Source organism: Chelon labrosus (genome assembly GCF_963514085.1).
Source record: "Chelon labrosus genome assembly, chromosome: 7".
NCBI lineage: Eukaryota > Metazoa > Chordata > Actinopteri > Mugiliformes > Mugilidae > Chelon > Chelon labrosus.
The window spans coordinates 14,438,840-14,464,076 of record NC_140343.1 but is presented as its reverse complement, the minus strand read 5'-3'; the positions used below and the strand labels follow the sequence as shown (position 1 = coordinate 14,464,076).

The following is a 25,237-nucleotide window of genomic DNA, read 5'->3' as shown; positions in this document are numbered from 1 at the left end:
CATGTTGCAAAAAACTAGCAGTAGCAAATTACAGGTAAACAAGCCGACCGTCGCAGGTGTGCGTGGCACTCAGAGATGACATCATCCAGGTCAGAACTTAATAGGTCAATCTGCAGACCCCAAATGATGATAACAGGTAACTCCAGACTCAACGGGGAATAGCACTAGCATATCATAACAAAATATTGGTGAAATGAACGAGTTTCACGGCAGATAATGTGTTATTTAGAGGCTGCGTTTCGGTGCCCCAGTCACTCCCACTATATGGATATACGCGGATCTAAATATCGTACGAACGACTCCAAATGACACCAAAGTTATTTGGATGAGTAAACGATCGTATTTTATGCCAGAAAATAAGGTCCAGGTTGTACAAAATGGTAATTCCCCTTTAAGACATACTATATATACCAGTTTCCTCTTACTGTCTTTGGGTGACTCTTCACTGATATGCTAGATAAGCTCAAGTGGTCCTATGCCCGTAGTGAAAGAATGTAAGTTAATTCTGTTCTGTGCTACCTTGACAGCTCGTGCCATTGCCTACAGTGAACCAAGCTGCTGTTCAGATGGATTCTCTACAGCCAAGATGGCAAATGATGTGGAGGAAAAAAGGATCCCAACTGGCCTGGACTACGTCCGTAGGACCGTCTTGGTCGAGGTAAGAGAGTTAAGTTATTCATCACTGCCACTTGACGGAGCAAGCTCTCTTTGTATATTTGTATATATTTGACATTAGAAATGAGTTTTGCTGTGCATTTTACCATACCCCTCTTATGTTGGTTGCAGCCAGAAGGCCTTCCCAGAGAATACACCTACAGCGTCTTCTTCTGCCCCAATGGTTAGTTTTCTATTATCAATTCGCACAATTTAAATTTTTCAGGAGCCTAAAGATATCATAGTTATACAAATGCTTGCTTTATGCTTTATGACTATACCTGTGCATGTCTGTGTACAAAACCCAAGTGTATTATATGTTTTCATTGTCAGAGAGGATCCACATTTCCACCCCTAATAAGTATGAGTATCAGTACGTGAAAAAGCCAGCCCGGATGAACCAGTTCCAGGTGGCAGTGAAGACCCACAACGATGCCCATTTCGCCCTCTCTGCAAGTCCCCATGACACTGCAGAGATGCTAGAGATCGTTCTCGGGGGTAGGCAGAACACTCGCTCCTGGATTTCCCTAGGCAAGATGGGCGACCCCCTTGTCAGCGTCCCTACCCCAGGTATCCTGTCCTGGGATGAGTTCCGCAGCTTCTGGATCAGCTGGAAGGGAGGCGTGGTGCAGGTGAGAAGATTAAATATAGCACTGAAATGTTCTGCGAAAGCAAGTTTAGCTGATTTGTGTTCAGCTCGTGAGTGCATGCTCTGGCACAAAGAGAAGTGAGAGGAACACACTGAGCAGGCCATGGGGTTTGTGTGTTAGGAGAACTGGCGCCACTTTTACTGGTGCGCCCTCCTGTGACGGGGGACACTCTGTGATCCGTGGCCTGGTGCTCGCATTGGCAGTCAGTGGCTGGCACACTGCTCCCTGCTCCCCACCCCACCTCCTACCCCCCAAACCCAGCATTAGCCTCGCATCATTCACCAAGGGCAGCAATTAAAAGCTTGCATATTACAGCCCGGAGTGATTCATTTATTTTCTTGGGGAATTATGGCGTTTGGGGGTGGTTGAGCTACGGGGCTTGGCCTTGCATGGTCCTTGGTTTAATATGATTACAAAATTATAGTCTTGTACCGGGAAGTGTACTCCACATGTTTCTGAATGAATTTTTTTTTTTTTTTTTGTGAGCACTTGAATCAAACTGGCATCACTAACACTTGTCAGAAGGACAGGGAACTGAAGCAGCTGCTTTATCACCAAATAATGGACTAATACAAGCAAACCTTATCCACATTGTTTTCTCCAGGTGGGACATGGTTTACATCCATCCAACGAATCAGTGATTCTCCAGTGGGCAGGCCAATTCTCAGGACAGGTTTGATTCTTTATGGCATATATGTGCAAGTTGCAGAAATGTTTCTATCAGATAGTTAAAGAAAACATATACAGTACATGTATTTTGTCCATCCAGGTGCGACACATAGGCTTCTCAACAGGCTGGGGCTCAGTTGGGGAGTTCAAGATCTGGAGGAAGGAAGACTCTGATGACAACCACAACGAGGCCTTCACACTGGGGGTCCCGCACAACATGGTGCCTGGATCGGAAAGGGCCACTGCATTTATGATCGGTAACCTATTTTATGATTGAATGCGTATATCTACTGCTTATTATCTCCACCAAGCCAAGTCGCCATCACCAACTAATATGTGTTGGTGCGTATCAGGGGATGTCATGGGGCCAACTCTAAACAACCTGGACAAACTGTTGAGGCTGCCGTTTGGGTGCGGCGAGCAGAACATGATCCACTTTGCTCCCAACGTCTTTGTTCTAAAGTACCTGCAGAAAACCAGGCAGCTCAGCCCTGATGTTGAGAATGAAGCTACCGACTACCTCCTTCAAGGTAAACAAGCTGGCACCAATGTTGGTTTAGTTTCACATCAAGTTCCATCCGTTTCATTCCCAATTTGCCAAAGATGAGCTCCACACTAAGCCTTAAAACGTCCCTTACTTACTCTCTTTGTCCTGTGTCTTTTTCTAATAAGTTCTAAAGTAAAGCTTTTATACAGCTACACACACTGGTAGTGTTGAATGTTTTCTTTCCAACAAACCTGAACGAGCAATCTGATATTTGACAATACTGTAAGATGATTATCGCCTTCACATCCTTCTTTTCTTCTCTGGTGTACAATCCCAATCCCTTCTGGCTCAGAAGTGTGCAAAATGGTTTCCTGATGAAATTAAGGAACGCTTTCCAATTGTTAGCAAATTGTGTACTGTTGTTGGGTTTTCTGGAAACTGTTGGAGAGCACAGTTTACCTTGGACAATGGGTTCTGTTTGTGGAACTAAGAAATTCATTGACAGAGGAGCCTTGGGTTGGCTGGCACTAAATTCTTTGGATCATGGACTGGAACATGAAGCTGGATGTTGTTCCTCAGAGTTACCCAGACCAGCCTTTTCTCTGCTTCCTCGACTTTTCACCACTCACCCTCACAAAGGTCTACTGTTATGATGGAAGACCTCACCTGGAGTAACTCTCACTAGAGTTTTCTAGCTCACTATACCAGATGGATATAATAGAGCTGTGCACAAACTTTAAACAGACAGCAAAGATATTCCTGACAGTGCAGTTGGCCTTAAGCTGGCAAAAAACGTAAGAAACATGGAGCACATTAGGAACTCTGCTACCAAGTTTTGTAAAGTACCATTATTTACATGTTCATGAATTGGCCTGTTCTGGATTCACCTACTTTGATCGCAGTGTGAAGCATCTGAACATCTTTGCACAGTTTGGTCTGTTATAGCTGCATAACCACAACGACAAGTGGTTCATATATATATATCTTTATTATATATGGAAGAACAACAAGGGCATGCCCAAGCACACTTGGTTGTTGTTAGTGTACAATTATTCAATCGTAAGAGTCTGTTTTTAACAAGTTATCTGCACTGATGGATAGAGAAGCTGGTGTTCTTACAGACGAATCTGAAAACATTAATGTTGGTAATTTCTCGCCAAGTATACTTGCTGAAAGTCCTGCTCTGCACCTTATTCTTATCCAGGCTACCAGAGACAGCTGACTTACAAACGGCAGGATGGATCCTACAGCGCCTTCGGAGAAAGGGATTCCTCTGGCAGCATGTGGTAAGTCATTGTAGGTGTTGAAGTTTACACAACTCATACCATCCAAGCTACGCTTTGCAGTATCCACATTCTTCAGGTTTAACTGGAACATAGGTTTCCGGCCAGGGCAGTGAAGTAGTTATTAAAATCTTGGTACACTGTGCTCAAATGAATCTGTTCCTGTTGGTGTGTTTAAATCTCCGGTGAGTTTTTTTTTTTTTCCTCTGGGTGTTTATTTCATGTTTACACTCCATGGGGGCAGGCATTCAGACAGAACCATCTTAATATTTATAAAACTGAAATCATTTCCCTCAATGGGGAGCTCCACTGCTTGTATATTGAGGCCCACGCACAATGTGCATACCTCCGGTCGATTTATGAGCTCAAGAGGGTATTATGATATTTAATAGAGCTAACACTGTGAAACAGCAAGTTACATAAACGGCGAAGAATCATAAACAAACTGCATAATTGGATCCCTGAGGTAGGCAAAGTTGTCAAGATTTATTTGCAGTTAATCTGAGTTCATATCCGTGCCACTGAGTGGACCCATGCTGCTTTGGCCCCATAGACAAACTCTTAATGCCACTGTTGGAGACAGTGTTGTAAGTTGTCTGGAGCCACTTCACCAAATGGCTCTTTACCTTTTTTTTTTGGCATGGCCTAGAATACAGAATTGATGCATTCCTCCTAATGACTCACTACCCGGGTGTAATTGGTAACATTAAACCACTACGGAAAGCTTGAACTCTTCCCCTGATGACTGTGAGAGGATATGAGGATGTAACAAGCAGTAGTTTGGAGTTTTCCTTGGCGCCCGGGGCAACAAGTGTGGGTTGTGGGCACAAGACAGATGGTGAACCTTCCGTAAACCTGCATCAGACACTTTATGAATCCATCAACAACACTTTTGCATCCAGAACAAGCCCGGCTTTTGTTTTAGTTCCGGAGTTCACGAGCAGAGCAGTGCTTTTACTGCCCGCTTAAAAGCAGCTGCAGTGCAGTGTTAATGTATCCCAGTGTGTAAAAATGTATCAGAGTGGAAATTGACAGGATCTAATGAAAAGATTGAACAAAATGACCTGGGCTTGCAGTAATGGGTCGCTGTGCAGTGCTAGTCATCTCTGATGCCAAAGCTGTAAACACTACACAGACTGGGCTGAAAGTTCAATGAGTTAATGTTATTCAGAAGCAGGAAGAAAATGGCCAGAAATTACAGGGTATGTTCCCCACCCCCCGCTCTTTTTGAATAAGAATTACCTGCTATTTTGCAAGGAACATCTAGGTAACATGAGGATTTAAGCATGTCATAGATTGTATATAAAGATGGATGCTGCACATGACGTTCTTACACATTGGTTTGAATTGGAGGCTAACCAAAGTGTTGAGAGTGGCTTTGTGGTATCCAGCTGGAGCCAGGACCTTCTAGGAGACTAGGAAGTGGGGCTCACATGGGACACTTCCATGGAACACCTGACTTGCATTATTGCAGGGTCCCTCCATTTATCAAATTATTCCCCGGCAATGATTTGGGTGGGCTTTATGAGGTGATGGACAGAAGAGTAACCGCACCACAGTCATACACATCATCTGAGAGGCGTGGAGTTCAATTAGTTTACGGCAAAATGGCTCCGCTTGGTTGTAGGAATATCCAGTGTTGTGTGCATTTTCTCTGCATCGGTTGAAACACGCCCCGTAATGGAATCCAAGCGGTATATGGCTATGACAGGCTACTGATAAAGCCCATTAAAAGTGGAAACCATTAAGAAGATAAACACACATTTACCCACTGACAAAACTGGATGTCGCAAATTCCTTGAAAGTCTGTTATTCATATTAACTGAAGCCAAAACTAGCAGTGGAAAATCTATTTCCTATTTAACAGAGAAATGACGACTAAACAAGAGTCACTATATCACAATGGAATCAAAACAGCATGCATGTGAGTCTAGCTCACTGGTGAGTGACTTTCCTGGCCTACCTCATCAAAAGGAGTCATGTCAGAGAACGTAGCTCTCTCTGCAGCCAATGGCCACTTAATTATTTACTAAAGGACCACCAGCACACTGACCAGAAGGAGTGAATTTAGTGAATGACTGTTGTTACCATAGATATTTTGGAGCGCTCAAAAGGCCATCCTCACTGGCTTCCATTTCAAACCGTGGTTGTATTGTTTGTTTTCCACTGGTCACATTCATTTCTCCTGGTTACTAATATACCCTTCACCCAAACCCAACTTTTTAATCATTATCGTGAACAAACCTCATGAGTTGTTTTACCAGCACACACAACATCACTCTCACTGTATTTCTTCCAGTAGCTAGAGGTGCTAACAATCCTAGTTAAAAATCCCTAGACTCTCTGTGTGCTTTCATTCTAGCTAAGAGAGAAAAACAATTTAGCGATCAAACTAGAAATTTACTCCAAAGCAAACTTACTCTCCCATATGTAATTATTTTAAAGAATAGGAAAGTGCTTTTTGTTAGCTCAGACAGTGTCAGTCTTAGTGCTTGGCTCTACATGTTGAGGCTGGCATGGCATCTGTGTCTGCCCAAAGACTGAACTGACAGCGTTAGCGGGGTTAGGGGGCTGGATACCAGAGATTGAAAACACTGATATCTGCTGCTGTATTAACCTCATATCTGTTTCCATTCCTGTGCCAAACCTGCGAGCCAGTGTTCCTTTTTCTTTTCCTTTAGCGGCTGCTTGTTGTCGCTTGGCTACCTTTGTAGAGGTGTTTATCATAGAAACAGGGTTAGTCTGGATGTTTATTATATGCTACATAGTGATTACACATCCACAGACAGTAAGGAATATTGCTCTTAAAAAGGTGTGGGAAACACTTTCTTCAAGTCAGCTCATAACATTCTCCTTAAAGCTTATCAAGCCAGGCTTTATCAAGGAGCACACCCATTTATTGTCTTTAAAAAAAAAAAAGAAATCCTTCAGATCTACCCTTTGAAGTGTGGAGCTCAGAGAGGGGATTTGAAAGGGGGAGGTTAGAAAACAGGGGCAAGGATAAAGGAGGGGGAGAATCATGAGCGGGCGACGAGCGCAGTCGGTGGCTGAGTGGTGGAAGCGAGCTCGTCTAGTGCTTCCTTCCTTCCCCAAACCAAGTCATATTTACACTTTCCAGTATCTTTCCCCCGAAGCCCAACATTTAAAGCCAGTCACACAATATTACTTAACAGAATAAAAATTCCAACTTGCTTGTGGCTTTTTCCCTAGCTTTGTCCCCGGGGACGAATAATCCAGGTTCCAGCCAGAGAAGATTTAATGTTTTGGTTTATGAGAGAAAGGTTCCTTCTTCCCCATTCATACCCCCAGTGCTCTTTTCTGGGATTGTGATCTCACTTGCGAGCCTCGTTGAGAAACTACAGTGTGACCTGTTTGTTTATTCCCTCATTTCCAGTGTGTGTTTCTTTCTTTTATGGTAAACAGCTTACCTCATCCTATAAGTCACTTATGGCCAGGGGTGGTGTAATGGAATGCCTTGCTGTCACTGAGCAGTTGTTGGCCAAAGACTGCAGCTTTCAACCACTACCGGGAGGTCTGTTGTTTATGGATGAGTGTATGTTTATTAGCTCAGCCCTGTCCCCCAGGACTGACCTTGGCCTTTCTCCGTTACTCCCCTGGTTCTTCTCCACTGTGTCCCACTAAAACCGTGGCTCATAAATTTTCACTCGCACTCCCAGGCCGGCCGTATCCACAACCTTCATCCCTGGGATCCGTATTTGTATAAGTTGCAGAATGTTTTTGGGGAATCTTTGACTCACAACCAGAAACATACTTGACTGGCTCATGTGCGATTTCACATTCTCTAGAGCACAGCTGCCGCATCCTGTAACGCTGATCAAACCCTGCCGCACCCATCTGCTCCCCTCCTCACTTCCTTTTTTCCATTTCATCAGATTCATCTATACATACCAGCCCTCTTGGACAAAAACATCCCCCCATGTACGTTCTCCTCCATCCGCCCCCCCCCTCCCTCTCTGATGACAGATTGAAAGACTGGGACTTGTTGAATAACCATTCACTGCGCTCAAACACTGATTGCATTTGAAATCTTGTGAAGTGTGATACGTATTTTTCAGGGATTTGCCAGCACATGTTGTAAATGATCTTCCTCCCTTCCTCCTTCCCTTTCCCTTCCCTCATCCATCTTTTTTCCATCTCTCACCCCTCCACTCCATGTGTCCTTTCTTTTAGGTTGACAGCCTTTGTGCTGAAGTCCTTTGCTCAGTCTCGGGGTTTCATCTTCATTGACCCAGAGGAGCTTCGTGCAGCCAAGTCTTGGCTCATCAAACATCAGCGAGATGATGGATCCTTCCCCGCCATGGGACGTATCCTCAACAAAGACCTGCAGGTAGGCCTGGGTTAAAGTTGTTCAACTTTCTGCATGCACAAAGCCTTGGGTTGTTTTTATTTACGGGGAAAACGGCACACCTGATTGAGACTTGGACGGATTGAGACTCTGTGTGGAGTTTGCATGTTCTCCCTGTGTCTGCGTGGGTTCTCTCCGGGTACTCCGGCTTCCCCCCACCGTCCAAAGACATGCTTGTTAAGTTAATTGGTGATTCTAAATTGGCGGTAGGTGTGCATGTGAGTGTGAATGGTTGTCCGTCTCTCTGTGTTAGCCCTGTGATAGACTGCCGACCTGTCCAGGGTGTACCCTGCCTCTCACCCAGTGACAGCTGGGATAGGCTTCAGCCGACCCCGCGACCCTCCAGAGGACAAGCGGTTACAGAAAATTAATGAATGTATGATTGAGACTTGTTAGGGGCTGACAGCCAACAATCAGATTCTTAGCTGGGGAGTTAACTGGACAAGTTGATACCAGTAAGTTTTACAATATTTACGAAAGGGGGCTGAGAGTGCCTAGGATTTGAAATGAAGTCTAATGTGTGTTTTTGTTCACAGGGAGGGATCCATGGGAAGATCTCGCTCACAGCTTATGTGGTAGCAGCTCTGTTGGAGACAGGGATAACCACAGAGGTAAGATGTCCAACAACACTCAATGTCACTGCAAACCGCGCCTCTGACTTGAGCTTTTGATGGACCACATGGTGTTTAATTTCGTACTACTACTAATTTCGTACCGTTTTGCCCGATTTGTCATCCAAACTGTAAAATCTGATTATTGATTTCACTGGGTTTGATTTTTTTAACAGTCCCAGCAGCCTAGAGCACTACCTGTCCCTCCTTAAACCACTTACTTACTTGTAGCACTTCCTACCAGCCCTGGTCGTGTGTGGACATATCGCTGCATTCCTGATAGCTGTGAAGATGGATGTGCTGGCAGCCAGCCCATTTAAATTTGCTATGCCCCAGTGCTGTAAATGTAAAGTCCGATTTCCACGGTTTGGAATACTTCAAAAGATTTAGCCTGACGTGCAGAGACAGTTGAGTCACATGAAAGACACCTCTGTTGCTTTGCTCTCTTTCTGCCATCTGTGTTTTCACATGACGCTCTATTTTCTTTGCTCTCTCATTAATGGATCCTCAATAATTAAACATTAGTGTTCACAGAATTGGACAAGTTTGATATGATCAACCTGAGCTTGTACTGTAGATTCCTGCAACCTAAAAGCCTCTAAACTCCCGACTGTTTTTGTCTTTGCTCCCCAGTCATCCAAATAGTTCACTCTTTATTTAGGATTTTCTCTCCCTGGCTCCTCTCCATCCATCTGCACCCCCCTTCCCCCCTTTCCTCCGCTATCTATCCCAAAAGATTTCTTCGGAGAATCTATCCTTTTGCAACTGATAAAAACTGAAAAGGTATCCTTCACTTCAAAGCAGCAACTCCATCCCCCTTCAAATTTCACTTAATTAAAAGATGACTGCTGCAATTACAGTGAGCTGGCTCTGGAGGCCTGTCATCTTGTGGATGAGAGGGAAGGTCACATCTGCATGAGATGAAAGTCAACGCTCAACTTTTTAATGGCCGACACGGTTGTTTCTGGACAGGAGAGACAGTTGCGTGTTTGGAGAGGGCAGCCTCTAAACTGTTGAACATTCAATAAAGAGATTATGGTGACAATTGTTGAACGAGTCTTAAAGTATATCAAAGGTCACATCATGTAAATGACTTATCTGTTGTTGCAGTAGCAAACAATCTTACAGCAATGGCTTGTGGGCTACAACGTGAAGTGGACACCAAACAGCAGTTTGCAGAGTTTACCAAAATATGGGGTTTATTTCAATGGATTTAATAAACATGGCTAGTGAAATAAGAACTTCACTTAATTCCGAAGTGAACTTCACCAGCAAGCTCCAAGCTTTTTCATCCACACATTATTAGGTGTTTAGAGAATCAAGCCCATGCACAACCCAAAGAACCTTGATCTGACATTAATGCCAGGACATAAAACTTACAATGTGAAATCTTGGCAATATATTGACAATGGAAGATTTTCTTTGAATAAATCACACTGTGGACTAGAGATTACATACTAAATAAGGGCTAGGGACTGTAGGGTTGCTGGTGTGAGCCCCTGCTACATCCTTAACTGCTCCCAGAGTGCCTTGCATTGTTGCCCACTTCTCCAAGTTTGGTCACTACTCTCTATTCCTAACATTTTGAAAATAAAAATCCCACTTTCATTCATGCTGTGTATCATGACAGTCACCACATGTTTTTCTGTGTTTGTCTGACGACCTGTCCCGTCGGATCTAGGAGGAGAAGGTGGCAGTGGCCAAAGCCAAGGACTTCCTGGAGAGCAACACATATTCTGCAGACGACCCCTACACCACTGCTCTATCTGCATACGCCTTGGCTCTGCTACGCAGCCCTTACGCCCCGCTGGCCTTGCGCCGCCTCAACCACATGGCCATCACACAAGGTACTACTGCACATGACTGTGACCTACTTGACTGCCAAAACATTGGACTTTCATGCATTCAGACCTTAGCAGCCTGGACAGCGAATGTATGAACAGGTGACAAGCAAAGACCAGATGCACCACCCAAAAACACCATACTGCAAAGTGCAGATGTTTGTAGCAACAGACAGTCAGGGACAAGCTATAGGACAGAAACTATTTCTAAAGGAGTTGCTCTAGTCCTCAGCAGCAGTTCAATCCACTCCTCCCTTTCCTCCTCTGTTTCTTATCTTACTGTTGGTTTCCTTTGGCCATTTCCTTCTCTTCCTCTCCATCAAAACTTTCTGCAAGTTTTGGCAGATTTGACTGAGGTGCAGGAGAAAACAACACCATCATTTTATTCCCGAAGTACAATGAAGGCACTGGGCTTGGTTGCATAGTTGCTGAAAGATTCAATCAGGATATTGGTACAGTGAGTCACACAGCGAGCCGGTCCACTACTGCCTGCCTTTAGCCACTTTCCCACGGCGTGTTCAAGAACGGACTGCTGCGTCTTTATCGGCTCATGCCACTCTGTGTGAAAGGTGTGGATGACAGTGTCGTCTGACCTTAAAACCAGCAGTGGAGGTTGTCACAAAGATGAATCATGTCAACACTGGACACCTACACTGTTTAGTAAATGTCTCGTCTCTGGTTCTGGAAGTCCAACATGGTTTTACTGGGAAAAGATTGCACAGGTGTTGTTGATTCAGCGTGAACAAGCAAAGTGTAATGATTGGGTCTTCTTTGCTGAATTATGGTGTGATCTCAGGGTAACATCTCACATGGTTTGTCTCTGTAGATGGGCTCACCCACTGGAGTCTGACTGGCAGCACTATGACAGATGAAGACACCTTCATGGGCTTCAGCGATGGCCTCTCTCAGTCAGGTACAGTGTACAGCTACAACATTTAAGAGCTCCAAACTATATATCATTATAATAATGATATGGACACACTGAAAACCAGGTTCAAAGTGGTAGATATATATATTAAAGGAATCCTTTTGGCTAGAAGTCAATTATAACTCTTCATAATCAGTCCTTGTTTGTTCCCAGTGGTGTCAGCAGAGGTGGAGATGACAGCCTACGGTCTTCTGACCTACACACTTCTGGGAGACGTGGCTTCTGCCCTGCCTGTGGTCAAATGGCTTTCCCAGCAAAGGAATGCTTTGGGTGGCTTCTCTTCCACACAGGTAGCCCCATGTGTTTCAGCGTTTTTGTCTGTCTTGGTCCAGACGCATGGAGCAGTGTCAAACACATTTGCCAAATGAAGAACAATGAAAGTGTGTTTTATTCATCCCAAAACTCAGACTGACTTTTTTCTTTTTAAACCCCTGTTCCAGGATACATGTGTGGCTCTGCATGCCCTTTCAGAGTACGCCATCCTGTCCTATGTAGGAGGGGTAAACCTCACCATCTCATTGGCCTCCACCAACCTCGACTTCCAGGAGACCTTTGAACTCAACAGGGACAACAAGAAGCTCCTGCAGAGCGCCAAGGTAATCCGGAAACAATGAATGATAGAAAACTTGTAGTCTTTTTGCATTCAGATCTGGAGGGATCATTAACTTGCCGTGCTGCTGCTTTCAGGTTGTTTGTTTGGTTTGACGGCGCTTTATCAAAATTAATTCCACTAATTATTACCAGCACTTCAGATATGTAATCTCACTTCAGAGAAGCCCGTTCAACCCCTAATGCAATTTAAAGACATGCCCTTCTTGATTGCTGTGATTGATGAGCAACTACATACCAGAGCCACGCTCTGGCATCAGACATTAATCTCTATGTCTCCGTTTTCAGCTATAGTAGCCAGGACCTTTTCATGCTGCCAAACCAAACCAGGCTTAACTGGATTGGATTTCCCAAAAGTGCCCTCTTGGCCTCTTGATTTCATAACTGTGTTTTGTTGGCCTGTTTGTCCGTGCATCACAAACTTGACAGCGCGGGCATGAACTACCTCGGCCAGGGCTCTGTGGCGTCAGGTCAGCGCTGCTTTGTGCATTTGAGAAAGAGTGGTTCAGGTGAGAGTGCAGTAGGTTCTCTCAAGCCCGGCATGTTCCTCCGCTATGATTAGTGGTGTCAGCTTAATTGGGGGCAATTAAGGCTGGCTGGTTAGTAGCCAGGGAACCACCAGTGGCAGAGCAGCCGTCTACAGCATTCATTCACTTGATAAATGACTCATTCACCTCTCCCTGCCCCCTCTGAATGTCTTTGTTTCTCTTCTTTCTCTTGTCTCTTTTTCAGATCCCCAGTATCCCCACCGGTCTTTTTGTTAGTGCTAAAGGAGAAGGCTGCTGTCTCATGCAGGTATTGTAGCACACACGACCACACACAAACACACTTTGCAATGGCTGGAAAAATGGCTTGAAAATGGAACTGTAATGTTATGCCAACGTTAGTGGGTCACAGCCGGCAACTAGCTCTCCATTGCTGGCAGATTCTTCACGACATAATGCTTAAATTCCACCATGAAATTTGGAGTAATCTGCTACAACTTAGCCAGTTGTTATGGACTGTGTTGATTCCTGTTTTCTCTCCCCACCCCGTCTCACACGAAGAAAAACCCCTTTCGTAAACAATAGGAGTCTTTTTATCCTTTACGGATGATATTCTGTCCTCTCTCCTTATCACCCATGTTTAAATATTTGTCTGCTTTAAAACCAAACAAGGTATAAATGAAGAAGCATGTTCCATCAAAGATGTTTACAGTCCCATTTTCGGAAACCTGAACGTGAAATATGAGTTGATTCGAGTGAGGCAGAGCCAGCTGCAGCAGAGGATGTTGCGGTCAACCGCCCGGTGCCTGAGATCTCTTCCAGCTCACTCACACAAACACACAATTTCTTTCTTCTCACTCTCTCTCCCTCTCTACTTTTCCTTCCATCCACACCTCTTTGTGCGTCAACACGCCTCTCTGACAGCCCCTCAGGCCAGCAGCACCTGGGCTCTAATGAAATACAAGAGCGGCGCAATCAAAGGGTGCTGCCAGCGTAGGTGTTTGTAGGCGTACTGTATGCGATGAGTGTATGTCCTGTGCCTCAGGATTATTGTTACATGCAAAGGTCTCAAATCATACCGCATGATTTATCCAAAATGTGTAGCGTTCTTCTGAGAAATCAAAAAGAGTGGTGAGTTGTCCCCAGGCTGAAGAGGCGAGTGGGAGGTTGTATATATTTCTTTTACCAGCTATTTGGACAATTCTCTTAAAACCAGAATTTCAATTGGTGTGATTTCCATCCAGAAGCTACTGAACCAAAGGACTGACTGTGCCATTGCTAGAACTATGTGGCGAGCATGACTAACATAACCTTACAACTCAGGGAATCCACATCACAAAACACAAATCAATTTAGCAGGCATTTAGCATGTATGTATGACAACCTAAAGTCTTACCCTGCTCATGATCTTAACTTGGTCGCTTGAATTTGACAACTCCAGGTCTGATTTTCACGGCTCCAATTTCTGCTCATGTGTCTACAGATTGATGTGTCTTATAACGTGCCTGACCCGGTATCCAAGCCAGCCTTCCAGCTCAAGGTGGATCTGAAAGAGCCCTTTCAGGAGCGACACCTGCAGTCCCCCTCTTCCTCCTCCTCCTCCTCCTCCTCCTCCCGCCACTCTACCTCGCGCTCCCGTAGCCGGGCCGACAACCGCTCCGAGCTCAACCGGAAGCGCCGGGCGCCCATCGATGACGACGACCCGGCAGCCCACCAGGACAAAATGGACGTCCACATCTCCCTAGAAGTTTGCGCCAGGTAGGCCTTAACCGCGAGCATATGCGCAGAACTGCTTCTAGCAAAACCAAGTATTTGTCTGACCCCAACTGTTTGTCTAGGTGGCTCCATTCAGGATCATCCAACATGGCTGTCATAGAAGTTCCCATGATTTCTGGTTTCCGAGCGGACGTTGAAAGTCTAGAGAGGGTATGTAATCACACTATTGCGCGTGCACACACTTTGCCAGAAGTTTGCGTGTTGTTCAGAATAGTGCACGCACCCAGGCACTCATCGGCTATTGTTGTTGGTCACAGTGAGTGAATGCAAGTAGTCAGGTAAGTGGCTAAGCTGAAAAGCAGGTGGAAAGAGAGACAGATGTAGGCACATCTGGAGGCCATTTCACAAAACGCAGCATGTCATGGAATTAATCTGACTCCTCCTGTTTCCTTTGCCGACTCTTCTACAAACACCGCGCTCGCATGTACACATTCACGCTCGCACAGGATGCGGCCTAGTAACACAAGCACGCACGCACATTCTTTTAGCATGGATTGCACTGCTGTGTTACCGTGGAAAGTGTTTTGATGTAAATATTTGTCGGCGCAGGAAGGAGTCAAGTGTTTACCTGACGTTCTGTTCTCCCGACTTAAAATGGAGGCAGGCCTTTTAAGTGCTGCATGTTGTCCACATGTGTGGTTGGAAAAATATTTCAAGTATCCCCTTGTGTTTGTTTGTGTCATGGTAGTTGCAATAAACCGTAAGCCGGGGGTCCTTTTTTGTTTTGTATTCTTGGGTATGATGAGAGAAACACCATCCTGCTCAGGCCATGTGGACTTAAAGTGCTTCAGGGTTGGAGGTCACCAGGACGTCTCTGGGCCCACTAGTCGCACACCACATAGAAAAAAAAAAAAAACCTAGATAGTTCACAAAGGACAGAGAGGACTGGATTAAAGCAGTACCAGAGGTTGGTTGGGTGGATGAATTGAGGAATGTTTGTACGGATGCAGAGTGAAAGAAAGTGAGGCAAAGTTTTAGGCCTGGATCCAGGTCAGCTCCCCTGCCAGCCATCAGGAGCTTGTCCCTCATTACTAGGCAGTTATAGGGCCTCAGTCTGCAGGCTTCCACCCCTAAAAGAGCCACCTCACCGGCTACCTGGAGAGACGTTAAACATGCACACGCACACATACACGTACACTGCTGCGAGTATATCAGTTGTGGCTGACCCGAGTTGTGGTGGCTAACAAGCTCGGTTTACACCCCTGCTGGCCTCCCTTGGAGTTTTACTGCTGGCTGCCCGACTGCCACTTACATTCCTCAATTTATGGTGGCAAGCTTGGCTTCTACAGTCATGTCTAGTTGCTTTCATGGATGCTGTGGTCATGAATGATTAGTCCGGTGACCGACTGGGAGTTCCCACAGCAATGGCCCCTTATCACCCGATATAATGAGCTTTGTTTAACAACCCAGAACACTGTGTAACATTTGAGCTATGGGAAATCAATTGCAATTTTTAGTTTAGACAAACAATGCTTTTTGTAAACAGAGACTAGGTGTGTGTGTGTGTGAGCGAGAGTATTGTGTGTCTGTGCGCGTGTCTCGGTGGCGCCAGCTCAGGCTGAGCACCTCATAAACCCCTGCTGTCCAAAGGCTGCCACCTTTGACAGAATGAAAAATCCCCCCGTGGGGTGGGGGGAATTAACTGCTGGCTTTCTATGCACACCACAAATTCACGGTAAACGGCGTCCTTGTTACTCGTTCGTACGCTCTTATTTATGAGGCATGGTCATGCATGTGCGTGTGATCCTTTGTGGTGCAAGGTTCACGAAATCATAGCAGTTCCTAGAAGAACGCTTGCTGGTTTCCGCAAACCCAGCCGCGTCTGTGTTTGCACATTTTACACGCGGGCCATCATTTCACGGTAGCGTGCATATGGTTTGCGTTTCAGTCCTTGCCCACGGAGCACATTGAAATGCAGACCATGTGGGCCGACAAATGGGTGTTAAGGGCACTGAACAATATAAGTCCTTTAAATACACATTAGTCATGATCTGTCCGAGCAGAAAATGGGAGTACAACTGTTAAAGCATTAATGTGCTGAGGGCCAGGATCGTGCAAAAAGGAGGTTGCCTGTAGTAAATATCACATTCAAAAGGCTTTTTAGGAACATTAGGACATATTAACCCAGGGTTATTCCAGTCCTAGGTTTTGTTTACATGTTTAACAATCTCATAATGTTTAATTCTTTTTGAATAGTGAGCCCTGCTTGGCGTGAAGTGGAGCTGTCCAGTCCTTTGTGGTGCTGATTACTGTTAATGTTCATGTTAATGACTTCTATGTGTGGTGATTTACAACGGCTGGATTCAGATGTGTCGCTGCTTTAAACAAGCCGTGTGTTTTTTTTGTTCCTGAATTAGCATTTTAATATACCAGTCATCTGTTTTAAGAACTGTATTTTTTTTATCAGCATCAACCGTAACTTTTACTTCTGCTAGGTATGTGAAATGTGTGAGGGGGGCCATGTGAATAAAGTCTGTTTTTATGAATTGATTATGCATCGTTACAACCGTGGCGTCTTTGTCTTAATTACTGTCTTCCTCAACAGCTGCTGATGGACAAGAGAGTGGGTCTGAAGAGATATGAGGTGGACGGAAGGAAAGTGCTGTTTTACTTTGATGAGGTGAGCTTAATTCAAGTTCAGTTTTGCACAGTTTTGTATGAAAGCATACTGGAGTAAGGACGGATGCCTTCTTGCAGCACTGCTTCCACATCGTGTGCTGTGTGTTTGTAAGCATTTGTTCATCTGTGTTCATGTCTCTGGGTGTCCTTTCTTAGATTCCCAGCCAGTGTATGACGTGTGTGGCCTTCCAAGCTGTCAGGGAATATATTGTGGGCAAGACAGCGCCTGTTCCGGTTAAAATCTATGACTACTACGAACCAGGTGTGCCTCTGATGAATATTTTAAGTGCTGCTCTTAACCACGCTCTACAATTTATGATGCGCCTTCTTTTTTTTTTTTTTTTTGTGGAAATTGGAATTTTTAAAGTTTATGATCTAGTTATGTTGAGTGTCATCATCGTTTTGTGTGTGTGGATGTGTGAACGTGCCGGTGTGGGTCTATACTTGTCCTGCAGCTTTTGAGGCCACCCGCTTCTACAACGTCAGTGAGAGCAGTCCGCTTGCCCGGGAGCTGTGTGATGGACCTACTTGCAACGAGGTGGAAAGTTCAACCAATCAGTGGATAGGTGAGAGATGCATGCAATGGCATTAAAGCTTTGCAGACACCTGCAGCACCTCACCGCTCCCCTTGACAAGGTCATTTTTGTCTGCAGGTTTTGTGCACGCGAACCAGTGCAACAATGTGTTTGGCTGTCTGGAGGAGGAGCAGTTTGAGCGCTGCATGTGCCACAGGGACTGCGGCTACGACGGGGAGCCTGTCTGTGGGTCAGACGGGCAGCTCTACCAGAACCAGTGTCAGATGGAGGTCTTTGCTTGTCGAAACGGGACACGCATCAAGCAGGTCCCACTGTCCCAGTGCCCACAATGTAAGAGCTCTCTTATCACACACCTCACAGTTGTTCAGTCAGAGCTTTAACAGGATATAGACAAGCATTGAAGAGCTCACATAAAAAACTGTTTCTTTTTAGTTTTTTATTTGAACTCTTTAATTTAACAGACTTCCATAAAACTTTGTTAAGCAAATAAAATAAAACATTGGCAAATATTAGAACAACGTTGAGCTGAATCAATGGACTGAAACACAATAGCAGTTTAGGCTCAATAACAAGATAAGATAAGATAAGATAATCCTTTAAATGATCTTTTCATCCACTAGGGAGGTCGTTCACATCGACGGTAATGGCTACTAATAGATATCAGAATAAACGTCCAGATTTGCCTTGACTGGAAAGACATTTCATAGTGATTTAGAGCAGTGGTGTAAGGGAATTGTAACACATGATATGACCTGGCTCAAGGGCCGCAACATAAAGTGGAGACCTGACAACAAAGTTACAAAAATAAAGTGTTTCCCTTGGCTTCTGAAGGCAGTGAAGCATTTCTGAACCGTGTTGAACCCATGATCATTTGGAAATACTCCGATATGCCACAACATTATGACCAGGAGAAGTAAATCACATTATAAATAACAATGCAATGTTCTGCTGGGAAACTTTTGGACCTGGCATTCCTGTGGATGTTACTTGGACATGTACCACCCACCTAGACCAGACCAGGCACCCCTACCCCATAGCAATGACACTCCTTGATGGCAGCAGCCATCCCCAGCAGGATGGACAGGAGGACATAGACGCACACACACAAAACGGTTTGGGAACAATTCAAAAAAACGTGAAAAACAGCACAAGGTGTTGACCTGGCCTCCAAACTCCCTAGATCCCAAACTGATCAAGTATCTTTGGGATGATCCACAGAGGCCCCTCCCCTCAACCCATGGGACCCAAAGGACACCACAGGACACTCTTAGAAGTCCATTCTTTAACGAGTCAGAACTGTTTTGGACGCACAAGGGAGACCTACACAGTATTATAATATAATGTTATGCCTGATCGGTCAAGCCCGTTGTAAGTTCAGCTGACTTTCGAATGCCTTGATGATCAAAAGGCTCAAAACAAACCAAGAATCGGTGTGGTCACGATCTTGGTCATGTTCATCCATTCAGTTCAATGGTGTCAATAATGTTGGGAAGAAAACATAGAAATTATGTTCATGTATACTCAGTCACTGAGAGCAATAAAATGCCTTTTAACCTACTCTGTGTAGGTGCGTGCGTTCTCAGTTGCCATGGTGTGTCTTATCGCATACAGTCAAGTTGGTTGTAACTCAATAAGAGAGCATCATCGTACATTGTGCGTGTGTTGGTCTGTTTGTGTGCACATGCAAGTGTCCATGATCTGAGCTGGGGAAACAGCTGTTCAGGTGTTGAGCTGATTACTGGATGAGTTTTCTGAGAAGAACTCCCCATCGCAACCCCCCCACCCTCTCTCACTCTCTGCTGTATTACAGGGCTCTCTCCAAATGACAGAGTGCTTTTGTCCAGCCTTTGAAATCCTTGTCACATTCCTTTCCGACGCACAGCCCAACAACAAAGGAGCCTTCATGTTGTGGAGCAGATTGGGAAAAGGCATAGACAAAACTTTGGTGGGAAAAGACCTTAGTTTGTGCCAAGTGGTTAATGCAGTAGATTATTAAAAGGACTGTATTTTTGTTTAGTGCCTGCAGACCTTGTTTGTTTGTGTATGGTGGTGGTGGGGAGATTTGTTCCTCCGTTTCCCCATTTTGTAAAGGAAAAAGATATAATTTGTTTCCACACACGGCCTCCTGGCTCCTGCTTTGGCTGCTGCTAATTTTGAATAGATAAATTTGAGTGCGGGCTTCTGTTGAGACGGAGCGTACATCACTGGTTTGCCAAGAAGCATTGCTCGGTGGGGTGGATAATGCTTCTGGGCAGTATTTAGTTTATGCAACGCGGAAACTCTGTTGAATTCACTAATCAATTTTTTTTTTTTTGTTGCCATTGCAGCCACATGCATGTGAATGATCTGTGTGTGTTTGTATTTCCAGTGGGGACCACGCAGGACAAGCAGCCAATAGTGAGCCAGGAAACTGAGCAACCCTCAGTGCCTGTTCACACAGGTAACTACATCTGTCACACCTTTACTGATTTATACCTTAGACAATTTTGCAATCTCCAATCTAATCTAATCTAATCTGGACGGGTTTTTCTTTTTACCACATATTTCCAAGAGTCAGCAGCAGGTTACTTCTGTCTGAATGCATCATCTTTCATTTTTGATTCTGCATCCATTACAGGTCAATCTGTGCGTCTGTGTTTTCTAAATCTGAATGTAGATAGTCAAGAATTAAGGCATATTGCCACCTGATGAACATGTGCAAACGGATGTGATTTGCAAATGATATTTTAAGCAAAATGAGCATTTGTGGGGGGTTTTTGCGGAGGATGGTAGTGTGCGTCAGAAGAAAGTGCAAGACAAAGGGATGAAAAGGCTGTGGCGGGGGTTGTGAAGCTGGAAATGGAAAGAAAAAAAGCAAAAAGCAGTAGTATAAGAAGAAAAAAAGAAGCCGGGGAAAGCAGGGTCAAAAAGTAAAAGGGATAAGAAGAAGAAAGCAGATACGTAGTCGGCGGCACATTCCCCCGCCACCACATCATGTCTACAGTTGGTGTGATGTATAGGCGGATAGGTTTCACACTACGGGCTTGATTGTTGCTCTGTCATGAGCCTAGATCAGCTGCCACTTCCCGAGAGGGAGCCAGAGAATTCCTGATAGGATGTTTGGCTGTGTGCGCAGGGAGGATATAGCTGTGTTACTTTTGGCAATGAGAACATAAAAAGGCTCTGCGGTCATTCACGAGCACGCAGAGCCGTGTGTGCTTTACACGCGTGCTCTAACATTAAAGTCTACCTATGTGAACCTGTGTCGTACAGGTGTGTGTGTTTGTGTGTGATGTGGCACAGCCTGCACTGACTTGTTGCTCAGCCTTCAACTCCCGGTAGCGGCTGCTCTCAGTCAAAGGACTCCTTAGTACAAAAGCTAATGCTTCACATTCACCACAGGAATGCTGTTACGCACACGCACGCACAACACACATATCTATATATGCGCACACACTTAATGCATGCTCACACAGGCAAATATGTGCCCGCACACATACGCACACTCACCTGCCATAAGATAACCCCCGAGGTGATTAGATTGGATAAGTACTGTAAAAACACTGTCATTGTAAACCATTAGAATGTTGACGACATGCCCTCTAAGTGCACCACGAGTGTAATGGATGAAGGTGAGTTGTGCCAAGGAACTGGCAGTTTCCACTGGAAGAGTGGAGGAAGCCGAAGCTCTGGAATTAGCTTCCCTGTGCAGACATGTCTTATTAGTGAACTTAGAGGACAACATGGTGGAGAATACATGCAGGCCTGCAGGCTTCGGTGGAGTTCAGTGTTTTTCTCGGCGTGTGCACGGTCGTTGGTCACGTCATCTTTAAATTTCACACTTGAGGAGTCGAATGTTAACATATTATTTTTATGTGCATTTAATAAAAACGTCATGCTTAAAAAAAAAAAAAAAAGAGTGAATGTAAAGGAGCATGTTGTGCGAGAACGCTTTTTAAGCAGGGTGGGACCCCTACTGGCTGTGAGCTGCTATTGCAAGGCATTAAAGGTGCCATGTGGAGCTTTCTTGACAGACAAAGAAAACTTCTCTTTACATTCTGTGTTGCTCAGCAAAAACTACCATCTATATCAAGTTCTAAAGAGGTTTTAAATTCCTTTTTTTTCTTATAAGATATTTCCTGTACCAATTTCTGAAAGTCTGAATCCTTACATTTCCTGCTTCCTTGCTAACAGTCCTCCTCTTCCCTGCCTTGGTTGGATTATGGCTGTGCTTGTTGACACATTACCACCTGCATGTCACTGTAGCGCTATTAATACTAATAAAACTAGTGGTAGGAATGTGTATCACATCACTGGGATGTCGTCTGCTTGGCTGATATATTACCAGTGTAATACTAGTTTGCAGTATTTTTCTTTAAACTGCAGTTGCCTGTGCTGCATTCATGTTTGACTGTTCCCCATGCCCATTTCTATTTCCCGATCTTCGTAGGCGAAGAGGAGCAGGGCTCCATGGCGGAGGTGTCTTACTACTCCTACGAATACGACCCAGATTCCGATCCTTTCCTGGCTGATGCAGAAGGAGGGGACCGTTCTGACCTTCCTGGAGGTGGCGGGGGTGTAGAGCACAAGGTGCTCCTACCAGTGGAAACCCAAGTACCCACGCTGGACACAAAAACTACCCCTGAGCGATGGTATGAGCTGCTTCACTGGTGATTCTTTGTGTCTATTTGAACATCTGACTGTTGAGAACGTGTTTATATTGCTCAGTTAAAGGGGAATTACCGTTTTTTACAACCTGGACCTTATTTCTGGCATAAAATACGATCGTATACCCATATAACTTTGGTGTCATTTGGAGTCGTTCGGAAGATATTTAGATCCGGCGGAGCGCCGTGTATATCCATATAATGGGTAATGGGAGTGACTGGGGCACCGAAACGCAGCCTCTAAATAACGCGTTATCTGCCGCGAAACTCGTCCATGTTACCAATATTTTGTTATCATACACTACTCTGTTGAGTCCGGAGTTACCTGTTATCTATTCGCGGACATGCAGCGGTTTGTTGTTCTTTGGCCAGCTGTTCCTCTCTCTGCCTCCGCATCCTCCTTTCAACGAGCTCCTCATCCGTATACTCTGGCTCAAAACAGTAAGGATGTCCATCATAAACAAAGTCGTTGTCCACAGCCTCAGATTTGGAAAAATATTCAAATTACAGGTAAATAAGCCGACCGTCGCGGGTGTGCGTGGCGCTCAGAGATGACATCATCCAGGTAAGAAGTTAGTAGGTCAATCTACAGACCCCGGATGATGATTACAGGTAACTCCGGACTCAACGGGGAATAGCACTAGCGTATCATAACAAAATATTGGTGAAATGAACGAGTTTCGCGGCAGATAATGCGTTATTTAGAGGCTCTGTTTCGGTGCCCCAGTCACTCCCACTATATGGACATACGCGGCGCTCCACTGGATCTAAATACCGTCCGAATGACTCCAAATGACACCAAAGTTATATGGGTGAGTAAACGATTGTATCTTATGCCAGAAATAAGGTCCAGGTTGTAAAAAACGGTAATTCCTCTTTAAAGGTGTTATGATGGTGTCTGAGATGATCCTGTCCTGTTTCCTTGTCGTCCACAGAAACACTCTCACAGAGAAGCCGTGCCCTCCTCCAAATTGTACATTATTTGTGAATATGCTAGTGAATGGAAAGAAAAGAGAGACTTGGAATTGAGCTCAACCTGAAAGGAAGAGTCGGTGGGGTCTGGACGAACGAGTGCGTGCCTTTGTGTGACTTTGTGTTAGACTGGTATGAATGTAAAGGATGTCTTTATATGTTTGCGTGCGGCCTGGATGCGACTGTGTGTGATTGTTTTTAAGCTAGTCCCCTCCAGACTTTGGTTTTTCTTCCCCTAGACTCCTAGTCAGCCATAAGCACCATAGCGTCTTTGTTATTCACTGTACTGCCTTTATAATCACTAGCAGAAATAATCAAGTATTTATGTTTGTAATTACACCTGACGTTAAGCAAAATATTTTGTTATATTTTCTATCTGTGGTATTTATTTGTAGCTAGAGGTCATATCATTTTTATTTTTTAAGTCATCGCCCGCCCTTACAGTCTACTTCTTTTTTCTCTCATAGCAAGCTTTAACCCAATTATTGAAATGAAATGTGTGATGCATTTCCATTACTGGTATCATGCTGGAAGAAAAAGACACATGCTAAACACATGCTTTACAGAAACATAAGCTGAAATGTTTTTCATTTTAAGTTTTTTTTTTTGTCTATATTAAAAAGTAGAGATTGACAGGAAACATGAGGAGGGTGAGGGGGCCTCTGGCTGACTCAAACTGAGGACTTTACTGTTCCAGGAAGTGTGCCTTTCAACCACTGGTCCACCTGAACGCCCCGGATCAAATGTTTCTGAAACTATTCTGCCAAGATACCAACATCACCTACGGTTCACCTTACCTACCTTACCTTGAGATTTGATTGTACAGTTCATAAGCTATTTTGTTTTTTGTTAAATTTTAATTTGTGAAGCAATCAAGTTAACAAAAAAAAAAAAAAAAATGAAGTTTTGAATTTGTGTAAATGTACCAAATTGGATTAAATGTAACCCAGACTCATTTCAAATATTGTGGCTTTCAAGATGAATGAGAATAAAATTTATATACAACCCAGAGTTTTGGTTTTGTTGCGTCAAGCTTCGATGCCGTGGCAAATTAAGCAGAAAAAGGTGGAGTGCTACTGTTTTTACACTTTGGATCATGTTTCCAGTGCAACCTCTACAGATGTAGCACAGTATCTCTTGCTCTAGCAGAGGAGCTGCAGAGCAGTTGTTGCTCCATTTCCTTTGAAAGGCTAGTTAAGTCTGGAGATCATTTCCTGTCAGCGGTGAGCTGTATTATAAGCCTGCTGCTTCAGAGGGCCCTCTGCTTTGATAACCGACTCTCTGACTCCCTGGCATGCCTCTGTGTTAGAAACACAAAGCATGTTAGAATGTGTGCGCTAGTTTGTGTTTAACTACAGTATATGCATGTTTGGATGTGGATGTGCACCATGTGTTACTGTTACTGCTGACAACAGCTTCAGGTATCCAAAGCAGCAGCAGCAGCTGAGGAGAGAGTGGGAGCCTGTTAAAGTTTAATGTTTGTTTACTGCACATGTCACTTGTCGACCCTCTCGGTTACTGTGGCCCCCGGCGACCGGCAGCTCTGGGCTTTAAATGAATCCTTTAAAATCCCAACAACAAATCATCACTGGGATTAGAGAAGATCAAAGAGAGCTAAACTGTAACCTCATATGAGTAATCTGCTTGACCTCAAGTTGAAGATGACAAGCCAGAGGCTTGCTCATTTCCAGCAGCATATTGCAGCTGTATGTTCACGATTTATGGCTAGATCAATGAGGGCCGGCCGTATGAAGCTTGTCAGTCCGTTCCAGGTGTTCTTCCCTGCATCTGTGTTGGGGCTTCATGCACGAATGCGTCGTGAGGAAATGTTATACAACAGAGCCGAGGCAGTGTGGTGCATCATATTTCATCATATGAAGTCTTTCTGTGTTGTCATTTGTTAAACGTAGACAAGAGTGTGCTGTATGGAGAAGTGGTCCTAAGTTATCCTCATCAGCCTCTGAGCTCTGAGCAGTGATCCAAGTTTAAATGGAAAAAAAACTTTGTTCCCGTTGTGACAATAAGCCAGCAACGCGGGGGACCTACCCACAGCAGTCTCTGTGGCAACTGCATGCGCAGCTGAGGAGTGATATCACGTCTCCACA

The 25,237-nt window shown here is 44.6% G+C and overlaps 1 protein-coding gene across 1 annotated transcript in view; it reads left to right on the top strand.

The window, feature by feature from the left end:
• cpamd8 (C3 and PZP like alpha-2-macroglobulin domain containing 8) overlaps positions 1–24,134 on the top strand; it is a 40,037-nt gene extending 15,903 nt beyond the window's left edge. Inside the window, exons 22-44 of the mRNA XM_084548254.1 lie at positions 528–658; positions 787–838; positions 988–1,286; positions 1,909–1,977; positions 2,074–2,230; positions 2,327–2,503; positions 3,665–3,746; positions 7,935–8,091; positions 8,646–8,720; positions 10,402–10,567; positions 11,388–11,474; positions 11,643–11,779; positions 11,930–12,085; positions 12,831–12,893; positions 14,067–14,341; positions 14,422–14,509; positions 16,905–16,979; positions 17,135–17,240; positions 17,434–17,544; positions 17,632–17,844; positions 19,883–19,954; positions 21,944–22,145; positions 23,096–24,134. Coding sequence (XP_084404380.1) covers positions 528–658; positions 787–838; positions 988–1,286; positions 1,909–1,977; positions 2,074–2,230; positions 2,327–2,503; positions 3,665–3,746; positions 7,935–8,091; positions 8,646–8,720; positions 10,402–10,567; positions 11,388–11,474; positions 11,643–11,779; positions 11,930–12,085; positions 12,831–12,893; positions 14,067–14,341; positions 14,422–14,509; positions 16,905–16,979; positions 17,135–17,240; positions 17,434–17,544; positions 17,632–17,844; positions 19,883–19,954; positions 21,944–22,145; position 23,096 — 2,951 coding nt within the window. The 3' untranslated portion in view covers positions 23,097–24,134. The remainder of the gene's footprint in view (positions 1–527; positions 659–786; positions 839–987; positions 1,287–1,908; positions 1,978–2,073; positions 2,231–2,326; positions 2,504–3,664; positions 3,747–7,934; positions 8,092–8,645; positions 8,721–10,401; positions 10,568–11,387; positions 11,475–11,642; positions 11,780–11,929; positions 12,086–12,830; positions 12,894–14,066; positions 14,342–14,421; positions 14,510–16,904; positions 16,980–17,134; positions 17,241–17,433; positions 17,545–17,631; positions 17,845–19,882; positions 19,955–21,943; positions 22,146–23,095) is intronic.
• Positions 24,135–25,237: the final 1,103 nt, after the last annotated feature.